The sequence below is a fragment of the Geotrypetes seraphini genome, chromosome 19, assembly GCF_902459505.1.
Source record: "Geotrypetes seraphini chromosome 19, aGeoSer1.1, whole genome shotgun sequence".
Classification (NCBI taxonomy): Eukaryota; Metazoa; Chordata; class Amphibia; order Gymnophiona; family Dermophiidae; genus Geotrypetes; species Geotrypetes seraphini.
In genome coordinates this window covers 29542154-29563652 of record NC_047102.1, presented here as the reverse complement: position 1 = coordinate 29563652, position 21499 = coordinate 29542154, and the positions used below count along the sequence as shown (strand labels likewise).

The following is a 21499-nucleotide window of genomic DNA, read 5'->3' as shown; positions in this document are numbered from 1 at the left end:
TTTAAAACTTCATTTCTCTCCTTAGAGGTTTCTACAATCAGCATCATAAGATCCAAGGAGCATTTATTTAAAATTGTGCACCAACAATCCAGGACTACTTGATCATCGGTGAAGAGACAAGGCTCTTTCGAGATCCTCGGTCCTCTCGAGATATGTTGGTTGTGACAATATTGTAGAATGGTTGCATAGTGTAGTTCATTACGGACAATGTTCTTCTTGAGATTTGTCATGTTGGACCCTAAGTCAATCAATGAAACGGGTACCTCCTTCAGCATCTTCATCGAAAGGTGATGGTTCTTGTAATAATATTTCTACAATATTGTCATAACCAACATATCTCGAGAGGACTGAGGATATCGAAAGAGCCTCATCTCTTTACTGATGATCAAGTATTCCTGGATTGTTGGTGCGCAATCTTAAATAAATGCTCCTTGGATCTTATGATGCTGATTGTAGAAACCTCTAAGGAGAGAAATGAAGTTTAAAAAAAAGGAACTACACTTCCCCCTTCGAATCTGCGGTTTTTGCCCGGTGGTTTGTAATAACAGAAACACTGCATCCCAGACCTTCCCTGTTGGTCTAGAGGTGATGCGGGGCAGGATCGATCTTCTGTGCTCCTGCCCTGTGCAGAGTCATCATCAAAATGGCTGCCGTGAGTTCCCGTTGTAGTCTCGAGTGCAGGGCACTTGGTACCAACTGGTCACAGTACCTTTAAAAACATCTAGAAATAACCAGTTTCATTGGCCAGCCTACTTCAGCAAGTTAGTCTTTTAACAGAATGACCTCACTTTACCGTTGCACTCTTTGGATGTCTAGCCAAGATCTGTTCATTTAATAATAATAATTTATTTTTATATACTGCCATACCGCAGTTCGATTGATTTTTGGATTGAAAAATTGGAGGCATATACACCATATTACTTGAAACTTCACTGGCTGCCGATTGAGGCCAGAGTTTTGTTTAAGTTTGCTTGTATCTGTTACAAATCTATTTTGGGCTTGTCACCTGGACACCTTGGTTCCCATTTTTCTCCGAACCACCCAAATAAGGTGACACGCAGAGTTTGTTTATTTGCATTTCCTTCTGTTAAATGATGTCGTTACAAAAGATTTCTGGAGAGAACTCTCTCTTTTCAAGCTGCTAAATTGAATGGTTGATTCGGTAAAATTATGTTAGGATCTTCTTCTTATCTCGATTTTAGAAAATTATTTGAAGACCCAACTATTTGAAAACATAAGAACATAAGCAGTGCCTCCGCTGGGTCAGACCAGAGGTCCATCGTGCCCAGCAGTCCGCACATGCGGTGGCCCAATTTGTATCCTAACTGGTTTCTCTTTTTTAAAAAAAATTCTATGCTTCTTTTATGTAAGGTATCATTTTTTAAATTGCATTTTTACTGTACGATCGGTTCTTATTTGTTGTAAACCGCCTAGAACCGTTTTTTTGGTTAGGTGGTACATAAAAAAATAAAATGATTATTATAAGTTCACAACAGTCATTGTAAGGTGTATAGACCATACTGTTGTAGATAGAAATCCCGATATCTCCCCTTTCCATAAAGACCCAGAGCATGGCCTCTTTTTCTACTTTGTTTACTTTGTTTTGCAATATCATGTCTAACAGTATAGCTCAGATAAATAAGATGGGCCTGACACAGATGTAAACTATAAATATATTATAGCACAGTAATAACATTTATAACAGAGGTCTGGACCTCTGGATCCTTAAGTAACTCCAGACATTCTTAAGCAATCCAGAAACCAGTCTCTTGGCCCTTGCTTTAGGAAACCGGTGACATAAGAACCCTCACTGTGGTCTTCCTGACCTTCTGCATTCCTTTGTAGCCAGGAATGGAGGAATGTAATCGGCTGCTTTGCATCAGTTTTGGCCTTCTTCCAAGTTCAGGAAATTCAAGTAGTCATTTACATTGCATCTAGGCTAAGGAATCGGTCTCCATGCTACCCTACTTGGAAGCAACAGGTAGTTGCACCAATCTCGTGGCAGTAAGCTACCTCCAGCTCCAGATGTTCCCTAAGTCAAACTGACTCTCGGTGCCACTCAATGAGAGACCCCCTCCCCTCCCCATGGGTTTCTTGGGTTTATACAGGAGTGGTTTGCCATAGCCTTCCCCTGAGGCTTAAAGGTTATATTGACTTGCCCAAAGCCACACGGAGTGGCTGTTGGATTTGAACCTGGGCCATCTGCTTCCTAGTCTGTTGTTCTAACCATAAGGGTATCCCTCTTTTTCTCATTCAATCTGTAGGCTGCTTTTCATAGCCCGTTCAAGTAGGGATTGTAGATGCTTAAGCAGAGGGAGTGTTTGACACGACCCCTTCATAAAACTCTACGTTAGTTAGATTTAACCTTTTGCAAACTTGTCCCTTCCTTAGGATGGTTTTTGCCTTTCTGCTGGTTCAGTTTACTGCTTTTAAAACCTGGCAAATTCAGTGGCTTAAACTCCTTTTGTCATATATTTACCTTGCACAGGGTGTATTCCTATCATTGTAATATCTTGTAGCCATGGGGGAGGGTATGGCGCCATGGTTAAAGCTACCGCTTTAACTGAGGTTGTGGCTCCTTGTGATCCTGGGCAAGTCACTTAATCCCCCCAATTGCCCCAATTAGATAGATTGAGAGCTTGCCTGGACAGCCAGGGAAAAATGCTTGAGTACCTGAATAAATTCATGTAAACCATTCTGAGTTCCCCTGAGAGAACAAAATATTAAGTAAAGTAGATTTCATTCAGACAAGAATCTATGCCTAACATATGTAAGAAAAAGAAAGAAAAAAAAGCTTGCTCCAAACTGTATGATAGGGTTTTTGCCAGATTCTTAAATTAGCTTTCAGGAAAAACATGCCATAGTGCTTTTTTGAGAGGGAGTCCAACTTTTCATATTGTAGCTCATTTGGACCTGGTACTAGGATTTAGAGCAATAAACCTTGTACTACAGGCCCCTAAAGCACTCAACTAGTGCACTTACTACACAGTGCCGAGACCCCTTTCCCCCGGGGGCTTAATATCACATTCCAAGGCAGCCCAGAGTTTCAAAGCCTGACCCATAGGATCAAATGCAGGTTTAGTGCAGAACTAGGATAGCCTTGCACAATTTCTGTGAAATTCCTTTCCAGAAGTTACAAAATATACAAGAGTTCAAAACTCTGCAAATGGACTCTAGTATAAAGAATGACACGGGGACAAAGTTTGTCCCCATTTCTATCCCTGCAGGCTCCATCTCTGTCCCTTCCCGTGAGCTGTGTCCCCAACCCATTCCCACAAATTCTGTCCTTATTTGCTCAAGCCTCAAAAACTAATGATTTTATATTTAAATCATTTTATTAAAGTATAAAAAAGGACAATATTCTGTACAACTGTGACCTGGATTGGCCACCGTGAGAATGGGCTACTGGGCTTGATGGACCATTGGTCTGACCCAGTAAGACTATTCTTATGTACTTACATGAGCCAAGTATAGGACTATCAAGCCATTGTGACATCACTGATGACGTTGGCTCTGAGGCACTGTGGAATGAGGCATTATGACATCACAATCTCAGCTCTGGAATGTTGCTCTCATTGGGGTTCCGGAATCTTGCTATTGTTTGAGATGCTGGAATGTTGCTACTCTGAGTTTTGGCCAGGTACTAGGGACCTGGATTGGCCACCGTGAGAATGGGCTACTGGGCTTGAAGGACCATTGGTCTGACCCAGTAAGGCTGTTCTTATGACTCAGCTGAGGGCACCTGGACATTACCGGGCATTGAATATCCAGGTCTTATTCAGTCTATTGCTCTCAGTGACTTTAAAATGGCTGACCACACAGGCAAAATATTGCTTATGTAAAATATGGTGTTAAACACAGAAACAAAATAATTGCATTATACATTTGCAATGAGAATCATCCATGAGCTTTTCAGTTAGGAAAGTGACCACTGGCTGAGCTGGGGGGGAGGGGGGGTGGTCCTGTCCAGTCCAGTCCAGTCCATTAGCTGGGGGGGGGGGGGAGATGTGATTGAAATCTACAGATTCCTGAATGGAGTAGAACAGGTAGAAGTGAATTGATTTTTCACTCCATCAAAAATTACAAAGACTAGGGGACACTCGATGAAGTTACAGGGGAAATACTTTTAAAACCAATAGGAGGAAATATTGCCAGAGAGGTTGTGGTAAAAGCAGATAGCGTAGCTGGTTTTAAGAAAGGTTTGGATGAATTCCTGGAGGAAAAGTCCATAGTCTGTTGTTAAGACATGGGGAAAAACCTTCTTGCCCTGGATTGGTAGCATGGAATGTTGCTACTCTTTGGGTTTTTGTCCAGGTACTAGTGACCTGGATTGGTCACAATGAGAACAGGCTACTGAGCTTGATGGACTCAAGTAAGGCTATTCTTATGTTCTTGACCTACTTCCATGGCCTACTGAAAGAGAAAAATTGATTTCTGGCATTAAGTCTTACCCTTTTCATGACTTACAAATGTGACCTTCCTCCACCATAGCCATTACAGAACTTTGCATGAAGCTAATGTTCTTTAGGGATATGCCAGCAAAAAATAAAAATTGAAAAAAACCTTCATCTACAGGAAACTGTATATTTAATTTAATGTTTTTATTTGTGCTGGGAAACAGGAACTCGGATTACCAGAAATGCAAGACACAGTTAGGCATGGGTTGGCTATAGCAGATCTTGAAAAGACAACATCTCTTTTCTTGGAAGGCAGCTGCCTTTCAGCCTGAAGGTCATAAGCTGGTTGGTGCCCCATAGCTATTAATACTGAGAAAAATGCTGAAATTTAAAGTTTCAGATGAGAAATTATATAAGAAAAGCCTAGGAAAATGTTTCAAATGAATGCATATCCCTAATGTTTATAGCTGTGTGATTATAAATATTTTAATTGAGAGTTAGACAAAGTAGGAACACAACATGCATCTTAATGGTCTCTTTATCGTATTCACTAAGAGAGAATATCTAATTATATTAGTAAAAAGAGTCATGAAGTCCTTCAGTTGATCAATGTTTAGGAAACCCCCCCTTTAAACTGGTTTTCAAGGAGTTGCTCCAAGAACTGAAGTTACAAGCAAATAATTTAAGAGACAGAAGCCAGTGATCCGAAACGTTAGCTACATTTGCATGGATAATTAAGCAAGAGGTCCATGAAAAGCCATGGATGGCAATAGTCAACTAGCAGGAGCTTTCATGCAAAGCAATAGCTTCTCATAAGCATCTAGGCCCTGGTTCTCTATAGGGCACCTACATTAGATAACAGCCCAATCACCACATATGTGTTGCTTGTTGAATAACATGTTTAATTCATTTTATTATTTTGAACATTTTTCAACAAGCAACACATATGACAGAAGAGCGGGACTTGGGTGTGATTGTATGTGATGATCTTAAGGTAGGCAAACAGGGTGACAAGGTGATGGCGAAAGCTAGAAGGATGCTAGGTTGCATAGGGAGAGGTATGGCTAGTAATAATAATAATAACAACTTTATTTTTCTATACCGCCACAATCTTGTGACTTCTAGGCGGTTCACAAAGAAGAAGAGCTGTACAATCAGCGAATTACAGTAGATAAATACAAGGTGGTTGAAAGGAAAATTATACATAGGTTGAATTATAAGAAATTAACTATTTTACATCTTACAATTGAAAATAGTCGGACACCAGCGAATATCAGGATACAGTTATGAAGAGGGAATTTTAGCAAACAGGGAATGTGGATACACTAGGGTGTGAGGAAGGTTTACAGAATGACACGGTGACAAAATTAATCACCGTTCCCGTCCCCGCGGATAACCGCGGGAAATAATCCTATGTCATTTTCTAGTGTCTATTTCAATCTCAGTCCTTCTACACCAGCATTCTTCAAAGCAAAGCTTGTGGGTCAGTGGTTGTGGCCATTCATACTCTGATTCTTATGTGAGCCAAGGAAAATGAAGCCATTGTGACATCACTGATGTGATTGGTTCTTAGGCTCTGGTGGAATGAGGCATTATGACATCACAATATCTGCTCTGGATACCAGAGACTGTCATTCTGTAGTGTCTGTTTCAACCTCAGTCCTTCTACACCAGCATTCTTTAAAGGAAAGCTTGTGGATCAGTGGTTGTGCCAAATTATACTCTGATTCTTCCCTCTCTCCTTAAAGAATGATATGAAGATGGTTTCCCGCGGTTATCCGCGGGAACGGTGATTAATTTTGTCACCGTGTCATTCTCTAGAAGGTATTGATGTCCCTGTATAAGACTTTGGTGAGACCTTATTTAGAATATTGCGTACAATTCTGGAGACCGCACTTTCAAAAAGATATAAAAAGGATGGAGTTGGTCCAGAGGAAGGCTAGTAAAATGGTATGTGGTCTTCATCATAAGGCTTATGGGGACAGACTTCAATCTGTATACTTTGGAGGAAAGGCGGGAGAGGGGAGATTTGATAGAGATGTTTAAATACCTACATAATGTAAATACGCACGAGTCAAGTCTCTTTCATTTGAAAGGAAACTCTGCAATGAGAGGGCATAGGATGAAGTTAGGAGGTGATAGGCTCCGGAGTAATCTAAGGAAATACTTTTTTACAGAAAGGATGGTAGATGCATGGAACAGTCTCCAGTACTAATCAGCCCTTTCAAAAAGGGACATTTTGGACAGTTTTCAGATAAAGACCAGCATAATCCATCTAGTCTACTGAGTAAGGTGGCTAGTGTACCTGCTGCTCTGTTCAGAGCATACTGGTTATCACCTTTGACCTCTATGCCTCTGTTTAGCATTGCTTTCATGTTTTCCCAAAGACTGAAGGCAAATACAGTGAATGTAGATATTTAGGGGGAAATTCTATAAACAGCGTCCTGATTGTAGGCGGTGGAAGGCATCCTACTGCTGTCTAACCAGCCAATCGGGACGCACGTTAAAAAAAAAACAAAAAAAAGATACCCTGAGACAGGCAGCCAGCCTACATTGTAGGTGTTTTTGCGAGCCTAAAGAGATGCGTAGGGCCGCCTAAGCTCCCCCAAGGCTAAGCGTGGGCTTGTCCGGAAGTGGCCTTAGGCGAGCTTAGGCAGCCCTAAGCAACTCCGGTCCTCGAGGGCTGGAATCCAGTCGGGTTTTCAGGATTTCCCCAATGAATATGCATGAGATCTATCAATGCATATTCATTGAGGAAATCCTGAATACCCATTTGGATTCCGGCCCTCGAGGACTGGAGTTTCCCATGTCTGCCCTAGGGCCACGATAGGCACCTGAAATGTAGGCCAGCAAAAGGATTGTTTACATTTCAAATAGACACAGCCGCTAAGCCAATCTCGTCAAGGTAATCTCCAGCAGGGAAACCACCCCCCTCGCAAAGTTGGCTAGCAGAAGGGATGCCCACTTCCTCCTGCCAGAACCCAAGGACCCCCCCGAAAAAAAATGTCCATGGCAAGAGGAGTACCCAGTTCCTCCTGCTGCCTCAGAGACATCCCTCAGCAGGAGGGATGCCCACTTCCTCCTGCTGCCCCAACCCCCCACTGAGACATCGTGGGGCAGGAGGGATTCCAACTGTCTCCTGCCACTAGCAACATCATTCCAAGACCTCCCCCCAAACAAAAAAATCCCCCTGCCACCCCTCACCCCAAATGCCACCCCATACTTTTCTCTGATGGCTGGCAAGAGGGATGCATAGTTCCTCCTGCTGGCAGGCTTGCCTCCACAGAATGGTGGGCCTTCCCCTTCCCATTGGCCCAAGTGCCTAAGGCCCTTCTCATAAGCAGGGGGATCTTGGGGGTGTTCAGTGGGTGTGGTAGGGGGATCTTGAGGGGATTCGGGGGATGATGCGGCCAGCGGCAGGAGGGAGTGGGCATTCCTCCTGCTGGGGGATGTCTCTGTGGCGGCAGGAGTAATTTGGCACGTCTCCTGCCGCAGACATTCTGGTGGGGGGAAGGCTTTGGGGGTTCCAGCAAGAGGGAGTGGGGATCCCTCCTGCTGGCCAACTTCGCAGGGGGAGACGGGTTCCCTGCTGCAACCGCTAAACTGATCACCGCAGGGAGATTCCCTTGTGGTGATCAGCTCAGCATCAACCCAATTCTCTAACCAGTGCCTGTGACATGGGTGCCAGTTAGAGAATTGGGGTGGTGACCGACTGACATGATTCTATATAGGACGCCTTTGTGCGCTTCTCAAAAGCTGCATAGGCAGCTGCAGAGACTGGGCGTCCTATACAGAATCCGGCCCTTATAGCTATTTTTCAGTCACTGAATGTAGTTCTATAAGAACAGAAGCATGTGATTCAAAGGCCTGGTGTCTGGAAAAAACAACATATCTGCAGGACAACCTTCAATACTTACATTTAGCAGTGTTATAGATGAGCCCAGGAAATGGCCGCCTGGGCAAACACAGGCCCTGGCACAGTCCTTGACAGAAAGCTGAAGAGCACTAGAGCTAACCAAGCTCAATTTGCTTTAGAGCAGTCTATTTAGAGGAGATTTTTCTTCTTAGATGTTCTTTTATAGTGAATACGATCAAGTTATTAACACCAAAATACATGTGGTGTTCCTGCTTTCTAAATCAACTGAAATATTTATAATTATACAGTTATAAACATTAGTGCCTAAATCTGAAGGCTTGGTTTGGGTGGGACTAGAGCGGGTTTATGATTTGGCTGTTTTTCTGCAATAAACATTTTGGAAAACATCCAGGGCAGAATTTGGACATTTGGGGCTAGACCTGTTAACAACAAATTTGTCAAAAAGGTGCCCAAACTGACCAGATCACAACTGGAGGGATGAAGGCATGACCCTCCCAAGATGTTAATGAAATGGTACATACCTGCCTGTATGATAGCCTCAGATGTTAAGGCCAGTCCTAGTAGATCTGCAAGCAAGTTTCTGGAGTAGCCTAGTGGGCAGAGTTATGAATGACAATGGGGACTCGGGGCCATATCTCACTCTAACTACTTCACTTATGGTGGAATATGCATTCCAAAACCTTCCCATAGCTCACTGTACCTACATATAGGTGATGCCTACAGGAATAAGGGCTAGTGGAGTGGTATACAGTTGGTTTTGGGTGGGGTTTGGAGCCCTCACCATACACTGTAAGGGGGTTATGGTGAGATGTGTAATGGGGCCTTTTTATGTGTTCACTGCAAGGTGCCCCCCTGCTTTGCTGGGATATCTGTATGGCCAGTCTACTAAAATGTTGGCCCCTCCTACATCCCAATGGCTTGTTTGGCACAGTTTTCTTTTGAACGTGGGGTTCCCCCCCCAAAAAAAAAAAAAAAAAATGAGGACAAACACGTTCTGAGAAACAAACAGTTACAAAACAAAAATATGTTTTTCTGTTTCAAAAATGTTCATGTTGTCTACTGGATTTTTGGGTGTAGTCTGCAAAACGTCTAAACTTGGATTTGGACATCATACTGAAAATGGCCTTCCACGAAGTTTATAAGCCACCTCGAACTCCTTTTGAGAGAGAAATGGGGGTAGAAATCCCAAATTAAAATATGAAGGGATGCAGTTACAATGAGGGGTTAGTTACTGTGCTGTAATTTATTAATAACCAAACGTTATTAGAGGGGGAGTAGGGAAAACAGGCAGAGCATGTGTAGATGTGTGTGTCTGATGGAGGTGGGGCTGGGGCAGTGGTTGGATTGAAGCAGTATCTGAATGTTCTATTGGTTTGAACAATACACTTCTCCCTCTGTATTCGCTGTGATAGGGGATTAACAGAACCGCAAATACAGAAAAACCGCGAATAAACTTTTTCATGTTATTCGCTGTTTTCTATTAAAAACCATTGTGAATATAGTGAAACCCCAAATAACATGGTGGGAGACCTGGTCTGTTCCTGAAGGAGAGGCAAAACGGTGAAGAAAGTGCTGGGAATCAGCGATTTCTCTATGCAAGCTGATGTAATTTGGGGGGGGGGGAAGGGGGGAGGGAGCCAACAAGCTAAAAACCGTGAATAATCTAAGCAGCGAATGCTGAAACCGCGAAAACGGAGGGAGACATGTAATATGAAACTATGTGCAATCCTATATAATAAAACCCTAGCCGCGCATGCGCACTTACCTGCGTGCTTCCGTGATCTCTGATCTGTGATCAATAGGTCCGTGGCAAGCAGGAGTATGGATGCAGCGGCCAGACAACTCGGAGAAACAGCACAGCCGCCGACTCCCCCCTCCCGCCCTCATTCACCGCCAAAACCACCACCGCCAAAGCCTCCTCCTTCTGGCTGGCTCGCCCGCTTTTAAATTAAGAGAAAAGCGCTACACTGCGCTAACACTGGCCTCGCCGTCTTCTGTCCACTGTGGCCCGCCCTCTCTGATTACTTCCTATTTCCGCTAGGGTTGGCCGCAGTGGATAGAAGATGCGGTAGCGCGGTGCAGTGTTTTTCTATTAATTTCAACGCGGCGGCTGGGAAGGGGGCGGCAGAAAATGCTGATGCTGCACAGGGAAGTGTGTGTGTGGGGGGAAATGCTGCTTCTGCACAGGGAAGGCCGGGAAATGCTGCTGCTGCACAGGGTACTGTGTGTGTGGGGGCGGGACCGCGGGCAGGGAAGGGGGGAGGGTAAGGCAAATGCTACTGCTGCACAGGGAAATGGTGTGTGGGGAGGGAATGCTACTGCTGTGGCTGCTGCACAGGGAAGTGGGGGGGAGGGAAAGAAAGACAGACAGCTAGCACCCCGTTAATGTAACGGGCTAAAATACTTGTTACATATGAAACCATTAGATGTCGCTGTCAGATTTCAAAGAATGGACTTTACCGTTTGACTACAGGATGCCCATGTCCCATGGCAATAGATACTTAGCTGGCGGTGCGCATAGCAACCAATAAGGAAGTTGCAAAATGGTTCACGCACTAAGGAGTCCTTTTGACTAAACGAACAGGTGCTTACTGTAGTTTTAAAATGCCTTAACCGTGGGGCGCACTCAGGCCTCCCATGGTAATTTTGATATCGGTGCATTCTACGGACACGCTAAAAAATAGTTTACTTTTAGCGCTGGGGATGTGGACATTTTCTACGCTATGTTGCTGTGCACTAAGGTGACCAGCTCTCCAGATTTCCTCCGATATGTCCTCCTTTTCGAGGACATGTCCGGTGGCTTTTCAAAACCCGGCACTTTGTCCGAGTTTTGAAAAGCTCCTAGCAGCGGGACGGCATCTGCGCCTACGTGGATGCAACGCGTTGTCACGTGCATGCAAGCAACATCGCATCACACTAGCGCATGCGCCATCTTGACAAGCAATCAGGTTGAGGGGGAGGGGCTTAAGGCCCCGATTGGCCCAGATACCTAAGACCCCTCCCATAGGGTGTCAGCGCTTCAGAGGAGTTGGTGGCAGGAGGGAGTGGGCATCGGGGAGGGGAACCTCTGCCGCAGGCGGCTCAACTGATCGCTGCAGGGGTGTTTTTCTCTGATCGGCTGAGCCAGCAGGACTCTCCAAAGCTGCGGCATTCGGGGAGTCCAACCGGCTCAGCAGATTCCCTTGCTGCAATCAGCTCAGCTGGCCATATCTACTTTTAACTTTAGTTGCAGCTCTAGGCAGATGCCTAGGGCCACTTAAACTCGCCCAAGGCCACTTCCAGGCAAAAGCATGTCCAGCCTCGGGCAAGCTTAGGCGTCCCTACCCGCTTTCCTAGACCTGCAACAAACGTTTACAGTGTAGGCATCCTGCCTCGGCGAGTATTATTCCTAAAATTGTGCATCCCGATTGGCTGCCAGCCGGTGGTAGGATGCCAACTGCAGTCTATAGAATCGGTCCCTTACTGCCTACAGAATAGATGGCAGTAGGGAATCGCGTGCTAATGAGAAAATTAACATGTGGCCATTAGCAGAAACTCCCCCCCCCCCCGTCCTAGAAATTCAGCCATTTTACCCCTGCAGTAAAAATGGTCTTAGTTCATCCTTAGGTGGGTTATTCCCATGGGCTAAGACCACATTTTACCGCAGTTTGGTAAACGAGCCCCTAAGTTTGAGAGTAGAATTTTCACCAAAAGAAATGAAAAACCCTATCCTTTACGAATCGGATGTGTATGGTAACACTAGGGAAAAGGGTGAGTGGTGGGGAAAGCATGCTAAGCATCCTCAAGGAATTATTTCCAAATCTGCTGTGTTTGCATGTTAGAGTTATGCTTTAGCTCTGTGCACATCTGAGCAGAAGAGTAAGGAAGATGGGATACACCATTTTTGAAATTCCCTCACTGCTATTTCACTGTATAGGATTTTATGCTGCGGAAGCCAGAACTACTTCTCCCATAGCAATGCATTGGGTCATCGTATTTTGGTGAGTTTATTTCCCTGAAACCCGAAGTCGGATCAGGCCCATTTTCAAAACTTGATGAATCTTGACTATTTTTACCGCTTGGGCAAAATATAGTCCTGTTCAGTCGAATTTTCAGAAAACTATTCTGCCCCCACACGTGGACATTTTTGACCCCCTTATGTATAAATTTCTTTACAACACTGGTTGCATTGGAAACCTCCTGCCTCAACCCACTTAAAATGAAAATTGACACAGCTTATAATAATGCTTCTTGGCATTTAAGGTTCCACTTTGTGCCAGAAAAGATGGAGTAGACTATTCCAAACTTCCAATAGCAGGAAACATTCATAATTTTGTTTTAATCCACACCAGTAATAAAATTGCATTACATTTTCATAAAATAAATGTTCCAGTTTTTATATACAGAAAACAGACTGTACAGAGCCCTCCCCTCTCCCCCCCCCCCAAAAACCTCACAAACATACAGGCGAATGCAGTGCTCAGTTAAGCAGGGCACAGCTGCACATCAGAGGGGAAAGTACTACTGTGTATTATAGCCCCCTCTAGATCAGGAATTTAAAAAATATTGCAGGCAAGCCAACAAACGCTCCTCGCTGCTCCCATGGCAGAACATCCATCCCCCCTGTGCTTTGAGAAAGCAGGGAATTGTGTTATTGAACCTGGGGCTCAAAGCTCCCATTCAGCTGTCCCTCTTCATAATCCATCTGACACAAGATCATGTTGTTCTTCAGGAAAAACTTGTCTCCCACGCAAAATCTGGAAGGGGAAAAGGGGGGAAGAAAAAGCAAGATCAAGTTAAGCTATATACGAACGGCAAGGTTAAAGTAAATCACATTTGTATAAAAACACTTGAAAGGTTCATTTCTGCTGGACTCTGGGAAACTTCTGCAGGTTGACTGATAGTAACTTTAGTATAGAATTTAGAATGACTATTTGCCAAAAATAGGGGAGGGGTCTGTGTACATTTTTACCAGATCCCTCTGAACATCAGGATGGGGGGAGGTTGTGAGTGGGAGATGTAATACTATTTTCACAGTCTAGAGCAGGGGCGTCAAAGTCCCTCCTCGAGGGCCGCAATCCAGTCGGGTTTTCAGGATTTCCCCAATGAATATGCATGAGATCTATCTGCATGCACTGCTTTCATTGTATGCTAATAGATCTCATGCATATTCATTGGGGAAATCCTGAAAACCCGATTGGATTGCAGCCCTCGAGGAGGGACTTTGACACCCCTGGTCTAGTGGAAAAGATGAAAAGTACGGGAGGGAGCTTTTTTGGACTAACGCCAAATTAAAATACCCTCTGGAGGGAATTATAAGGGATCCTGGCTTAATGGTGGTGAAAGATGCAGCCTAATGTCTAATTTTCAGCACTAATCAGTTTTGTTTAGCTTGTAAACAGCGCTGTACTAGTTCTAACTGGGCACATTTTGACCAGCTTAATTCAGATGAATATCTGGTGTCATGTTTTTTTCACTTGTTGCTCGCTCTGGTTGTTATGCCTATCTCTGTTTTCTCCACTTCTGGTTGTATGTCCCTTTGCAATTGCTAATAAAGATATTAAAAAAAAAAAAAAAAGTACTTCAAAAGATAACCTGCTAAGTTTAATTGTTATCGTGCTTGCTTGGCAAGTTTTTCTTGGTTTATTAACTGTTTATTGATTTTATAAAAACATCTTATAGAATACCAAAAAATATATATCAATAATATCACAGAAAACCACTTATGAATTAAGCACAAAACTCAAAAAATCCCTCCCACCCAACCCTTCCCTCCCATCCATGGATGCGTATGAAGATTAGGAAATCATAAATCTGGTAGAAACGAGTACAATTTAAAGATGTTTTACATAAGTCTCTTTGAATTTTCTGATCTCTCTACTTTGCTCTGTTGATGTTTTCTCAAATCGATAATATAAAGAAAGAGTCTCCCACCAGAATGGTACATTTAACCGATCCCAGTTCTTCCAATTTCTTATGATCATTTGCAGAGTAACTCCGGTCATAATGAGAAGAAGTTTGTCCTTATGTTTTCTAAGTGGTCATAAGTGAAGTTCCAAATAAATTGTTCCATAAGTTTTTCAATATTGACCTTCCAGTGCAGAGACTGTAAATCTGCATATTCTCTTCTTCTCTGGGATCTCTTGGACTACTTGATGGGATAGGTTATTTTTCTCTCTGCATGGACTGAACATACGTACAATGTATGAAGGCACCTCAGATCCGTCCATTAAGTTATCATCTTCTGTGCTGTTGGGTTTTTTTTTTTTTCTTTGAATGCAAAGTCCATAAGAAATTCTTTTCTAATTATCTCCTTAATCTACAACTGGATGTTCAGTGAGCAAGCAGGCTTATGTTTTGCCTTGCCCCTAGGGATGAGCTAGATACCTCCCCAACTTGAATTCTCCCTCTAGGATCATTTACTTGAGGCAGCAGTGCACATTGTTCCTTCTCTAACTTTAGGTTACCTCACTCCAACTTCCCACAGATACTCTGTATATACCCCCCCCCCCAAAACACAGCCACCAGACTACTGAAAGGGAGCATCCAGCCACTGGATCAGTCCAGAACATGTGTGTGTCTTCCATTCTTTATGTAACCCAATGGGGATGCACAGACTCCCTATGCTATGCTCATTTATGGAATCTCTCAGAAGGGAAGGAAATGGGCTAGAGGTGGTTCATTGAAATGGAACCAAAATGGTATGGGGTCTGCACCAAGATCTATAGTGATTCAACTGAAAATCCTAAATATGTATAGCAGAGAGATGCTTTCGTGGTCATAATATTTCCGTGCCCATAAATCCGTATTTTGGTTGCCATATGGCAACAAGGGACACGAAAGGGTTAAATACCTAAGATGCATAATAGGCAAGCGTTTTCTCCCCTGGACCTGACTCTTAACCCCCTACAGCTTCCTTCCAGTGAAAGGCTCGTATTCATAGAGAAATAATTTTTCCTGGAAAATGTGATAGTGTCTAGACAATTCAGATGCTCAAGTGCTATTCTGAAATAATCTAATTAAAAAAACAAACAACCCAGCAAAATAAACCTGAAGGAGCACTAGCAAAAGATCAATTTGTCTTCACAGACCAAAAAAACCCAAACCCCTTTGTTTATCATCTTGTGATTTTTGTCTAGCTTTCAGCCCAGAATTCTTCCTGCTCCAGATGCTAGCCATAGTTCTTGAGCATGTGCAGATGCTCAAGGCCCAGCCAAAGTAAGAGGGAGGATCTTCGGGCACCGGCATGTCCTGTGCGTTGGTGCTGGTGCCGGTGCCAGATCGGGGTAAGAGATTGTGGGTGGGTGGGTGAGTGGGGGATGCCGGATCGCAGCCGGGGGGGGGGGAATGCCGGATCGCAGGGGGGGGTGTGGGGTAGCGCCAGTGGCCTTGGGGGTGGGAGGGTAAAGTGGAGCAGCGCTGGTGACCTCGGGGGTGGGGGTAAGGTGGAGCAGCACCGGTGGCCTCGGGGGTGGGGGTGGGGGGAAACGAATCAAGTGAGTTTCTCATACTTCCTATGTGGAAACTCACTTTGATATACGAGTAAATTGGTTTATGAGTATGCTTCTGGAATAAATTATGCTCGTAAACCAAGGTTCCACTGTATACTCTATTCTTTTGTGAACCGCTTAGAGCTTCACGGTCCTACGGTATATAAGCTGATTGTTATGGTATGTTAAGTGGCACAGCTGATTCCCCTCTCTCCAACATCCAATTCCCCATCCCAACACTACCCCAAACCAATCCCTGAATCTCCCAATGAGTGACTGCCTTTCTGGTAAAGCTGTGTATGTTGCAGGGGCAGCATTTACAGCTCCCTCCCAGTAGATTGAAGCCCTTTTCACTGGTCGCTAGTTGTCACTGTTGGACCAACAGCTGTTAAGCGAGGGTTTTCAATAGGGTGGAGCAATGTGCAAACCCTAATTGCGTTGACTGGTTTTGGTAGGTAGAGGGGAGGTATCCAGAAAGGAAATGCAATATAGGAAGGGAAGGCTGAATTATGTTGACTATACTGGATGTCCCTTTCCTTCTTGCTGTCCAGGTTGTCAATCTTCATCTGTCTTAAATTTATTGATTTGTCTCTTCTGGGTCTCTGTAAAGCACTGTGTATAGCTTGTAGCACTATATAGATATTTCATAGTGGTAGGTAAATTGCAAGTGAAGGACGGTGATTGCCTAGCCCCAGCAGAGGTCAGTTTTAATTGAGTTGGAAGCAGTAGATGTTGTCGAGTCCCGTCTCCCCCCCCAAATGCTATTAAAAACCAAATAACTACAGAATGGGAGCTAGCATACTTCCAAAGCTTCTCTTGCGATCAGTTCTGCACTAGTTACTTTGCATGAAAACCGCTTGCAGAAAGGAAAGCGCCAGCTCAGCTGCTTTTCTGTCTCACTTGTTTAGATCTCAAAACATGTTCTGTTCCCGTTCCACCCCCCCCCCCTCTCTTCTGGCACTAGCCGTTCTAGGTTTGCGTTTGTGATTTGTAATGTCCCCTCTTGTGGTCTCACCTCTGGTTGCAAAGCTGGCAGGCAAAGCAGTCCAAATGGTAAACATTCTCTCTGGCCCTCATCACCATCTCAAAGGCAGGGATCAGCTTACTGCAGGCAGCACAATTCCCAGTGGTACCAAAGAGCCTGCCAAAAAGCATATTCATTAGAAACAATTTTAATTAAATGCTGAAAGACTAATTAAATGTAATTAACAATATCAACTACTGTATTTCTGGAAAAGAAGCTGCCAGGGCCAGTTTCCTGACCCATGTGATGGAGAAAAGGAAGGGGGGGGGAAGAAAAGTAGACCGCAGCGTGATTTGATTAGCATTATGGGTAAGGAAACGAGATGCACAATCAAAAGAAAACATGCATGAATTTTAGCTCATCTACAGTATATCCACTTACTTTCTTTTAACAGTAGTGTGACTGGAATGAAGTTGTGGCCCCCTACCCTAAAGAGCTCATTTTTTTTTTACATCAACTGAAGGGGGGACTATGGCTTTTTTGGACATGAACCTCAGCCTCCTCCCTGTGGAAATGGAAGCATTAAAAACTCAAGCCTGCTGCCTCTAAGTCTAGACATCATAGAGCTGTATATGAAGTTATGATGAATTGCATTACTGGATTCTTTGTCCTCCTGACTTATCAGCAGCGAAACAGGGATTTTCCTGTCTGCCAGAGAAAATGTAACTGCCTAGGGTACTTACCCTTTGCCAGAACCAACAACTGGCTTTCTCAGCCTTTGGCTAACAACCATTTCAGCTGCTGGAAGAAAGTCAAGGAGTGATTGGATAGATTATTTCCTGGTCCAGAAGCTTGATAAAGCCGGTTGGATGCCTGAATCTCTCTCCGTGTTGGTTGGAGAGACACAGATAAGAGTCACAGGAGTGAAATAAAAGTGGACTGCCTGGGAAGAGAGGCGGGACTGACTGCCTCCAGATACTGCCAAAGCCAGGAAGGTACAAGAGCAGAGTCATAAGAACATAAGAAGCGCCATCTCCGGATCAGACCTTCGGTCCATCAAGTCCGGCAATCCGCACACGCGGAGGCCCTGCCAGGTATACACCTGGCTTATTTTATAGCCACAAATTAATATAAATGACAAGCTGAATATCTTCAAATAAATACCACACCAAATTGATATTCAAAATAGTAATACTGTCAAAAAGCAAGTATAGTACTCTTTTCACTTAATATATAAACGGTAAAAGACCTCAGTGTTTCTCAGAACTGAGAAACTAACTATGACAGTAAAGATACTATCATAGAGAAATACATCCTTGGTCTTATATTCTACCGTTTATTTTTTAATTTTTACTCAAACTTTTTATCTTTAGTTAATATCATATGTTTTATATGTTTCTTAGAAAAGTGAGCACTTATCTTAATTTTAACAGTGCAAAATCACCGCAGGAGTCTTTCAAAGATTTTAATGCGGTATCATAAGTAATTCCGCTTCACGCTGGTTCAGTTCACATAGAAATCCCAACAGGCCCTGTTTCGCCCTACGGCTGCATCAGGGGATTATTTTTAATTGTGAGCCACTGCTTCAATGATTTTCGCTGACAGAAAAATCATTGAAGCAGTGGCTCACAATTAAAAATAATCCTCTGATGCAGCCGTAGGGCGAAACAGGGCCTGTTGGGATTTCTATGTGAACTGAACCAGCGTGAAGCGGAATTACTTATGATACCGCATTAAAATCTTTGAAAGACTCCTGCGGTGATTTTGCACTGTTAAAATTAAGATAAGTGCTCACTTTTCTAAGAAACATATAAAACATATGATATTAACTAAAGATAAAAAGTTTGAGTAAAAATTAAAAAATAAACGGTAGAATATAAGACCAAGGATGTATTTCTCTATGATAGTATCTTTACTGTCATAGTTAGTTTCTCAGTTCTGAGAAACACTGAGGTCTTTTACCGTTTATATATTAAGTGAAAAGAGTACTATACTTGCTTTTTGACAGTATTACTTACTATTTTGAATATCAATTTGGTGTGGTATTTATTTTATAGCCAACCATATCTTTATATGCCTCTCTCAAGGAGATATGCATCTAGTTTGCTTTTGAAGCCTAGGACTGTCGATTCCGCAATAATCTCCCCTGGGAGAGTATTCCAGATGTCAACCACTCTCTGTGTGAAGCAGAACTTCCTGATATTAGTCCTGAACTTGCCCCCCTTTAGCTTCATTTCATGTCCTCTTGTCCGTGTCAAATTGGACAATGTAAATAATCTTCTCTGCTCTATTTTGTCGATTCCTTTCAGTATTTTGAAGGTCTCGATCATATCCCCACGCAGTCTCCTTTTCTCAAGGGAGAACAATCCCAGTGTTTTAAGTCGATCCTCATATTCCAGTTTCTCCATATCCTTCACTAGTTTAGTTGCTCGTCTCTGCATCCTCTCCAGCAGTTTTATATCCTTCTTTAGGTAGGGAGACCAATGTTGGACGCAGTATTCCAAGTGTGGTCTGACCATTGCCCTATAAAGCGGCATTATAACTTTCTCCGATCTACTCGAGATTCCTTTCTTTATCATGCCCAACATTCTATTTGCCTTCTTTGCCGCTGCCGCGCATTGTGCCGACGGCTTCAGGGTCCTATCTATCAGTACACCCAGATTCCTTTCTTGTTCACTTTTTCCCAGAGTTGCACCTGACATTCTGTACTCGTATTCCTTATTTTTACTGCCTAAATGCATTACCTTGCATTTCTCCACGTTGAACTTCATCTGCCATTTCTCCGCCCATTTTTCTAACCGACACAAATCGCTCTGGAGTTCCTCACTGTCCTCCTGCGATCTGATTGCCCGGCAGAGTTTTGTGTCGTCTGCAAACTTGATGATCTCACTGGATGTTCCGTTTTCCAGGTCATTGATATAAATATTAAAAAGGATCGGCCCAAGTACCGAGCCCTGGGGTACACCACTAGTCACTTTCTCCCAGTCGGAGAACTTCCCATTAATGCCCACTCTCTGCTTCCTGTTATCCAGCCATCTGCCTATCCATCTTTGTATATCTCCCTCTATGCCATGGCTTTGTAGTTTCCTGAGAAGTCTTTCGTGTGGAACTTTGTCAAATGCTTTCTGGAAGTCCAAGTATATTATGTCCACCGGCTTTCCACTATCAATTTGCTTGTTCACGGTCTCAAAGAATTGGAGTAAATTCGTCAAACACGATTTCCCTTTCCTGAATCCATGTTGACTGGGTTTCATCAAGTTGTGTGTGTCCAAGTGCTGAACTATGCTATCCTTGATCAGTGATTCAATCATCTTGCCGGGGACAGACGTAAGACTCACAGGTCTATAGTTGCCCGGTTCTCCTCTCGATCCTTTTTTGAAAATTGGCGTGACGTTCGCTTTCCTCCAGTCGTCTGGTATCTGACCAGTTCTGATTGACAGGTTTGCAAGTTTTTGCAATAACTCTCCGATTTCAACCTTCAATTCCTTCAAGACTCTCGGGTGAATTTCATCTGGTCCAGGGGATTTGTCACTTTTAAGTTTGTCGATCTGGTAGTATATCTGATCTAAGTTCACTTCAACTGTGGTGAGGCTGTCCTCTATTTCTCCTGTAAACAGTTTCTCCGCTTCAGGAGGTGTCCTCCTTCGTAAAGACGGACGCAAAGAAGGAATTTAGTTTGTCTGCGATTTGTTTATCTTCCTTGATGTACCCTTTTCTTCCCTTGTCGTCCATGGGTCCCACTGCCTCTTTTGCAGGTTTTTTCCCTTTCACGTATCTAAAGAAGGGCTTGAAGTTTTTGGCCTCCCGGGCTATTTTTTCCTCATAGTCCTGTTTTGCATCCCTCACCGCCTTGTGACATTTCTTCTGTTCATCTTTATGTTTGTTCCAGGCTTCGGTTGTCTTCGTGCATTTCCATTTTTTGAAAGAGTCCTTCTTTTCTTTTATGGCTTCCTTCACCTGTATGGTAAGCCATGCCGGTTCTCCTTTGCCTTTAGTTCTTTGGATCTTTGGAAATCCTCGGAATGTAGAGATCTTGTGCTTCTGCAATAGTATTTTTCAATAGGCACCATGCCTGATCTACTGTTTCAAGTTTGTCCACCATCTTCTCGAGTCGTTTTGTTACCATGGCTCTCATGCAATCGTATTTACCCTTTTTAAAGTTTAAGGTGGTGGTTAACCCTTTCAGGACCATAAGGATCGTAGGCCAATTTTTGTGGTTTTGACGACATTTTTATGGTAAAAAGGGCTTGCAGATGCCAAAAAATAGATTTTTTTTGTGAAATATCATTATTTTTTTTAAAAAAAATCAAACTTCTGGCTTATGGACAGTGTGGCAAGTGAATCTTCTCGTCAATCTGGCAACGACGCTAATGAATGAATGTCAGAACCAGTTTGTTTACATAAAGGCAGTATCCTATGGAATCCGTACATATCAAATTTAGAACTGTAGACTATCCCAATCAAAATTTATAGGATTTTAAAGTTATGGGACAAATATGTCCCTTGGTCCTGAAAGGGTTAAGGTTTTGGCATGTTTCCCTTTCCCGATGTCAAGTTTAAAGTTGATTACATTGTGATCACTCGTTCCCAGTGGAACCATGACTTCTACTTCTGTTATCGGTCCGGTGAGACCATTTAGGACCAAGTCCAAGGTGGCGTCGCCTCTTGTCGGCTCTTTTACCATTTGCTCCAGGAAGCAATCCCCTAGCCCCTCCAGGAACTTGGCCTCCTTGCCACAGTTGGAGGCTCCTAGTTTCCAGTCATAGATGCTTTTATGGCCATCCATAAAAAT

General features: G+C 43.4%; 1 protein-coding gene across 4 annotated transcripts in view; it reads right to left on the bottom strand.

The window, feature by feature from the left end:
- Window positions 1-12681: 12681 nt before the first annotated feature.
- LMO1 (LIM domain only 1) overlaps window positions 12682-21499 on the bottom strand; it is a 151979-nt gene continuing 143161 nt past the window's right edge. For all 4 annotated transcript variants that reach the window (XM_033927895.1, XM_033927897.1, XM_033927894.1 and 1 more), the window contains 2 exons: window positions 16759-16884; window positions 12682-13010 (listed from right to left, as the gene is read on the bottom strand). In XM_033927895.1, the coding sequence (XP_033783786.1) occupies window positions 12905-13010; window positions 16759-16884 (232 nt within the window). In that variant the 3' untranslated portion in view covers window positions 12682-12904. The remainder of the gene's footprint in view (window positions 13011-16758; window positions 16885-21499) is intronic.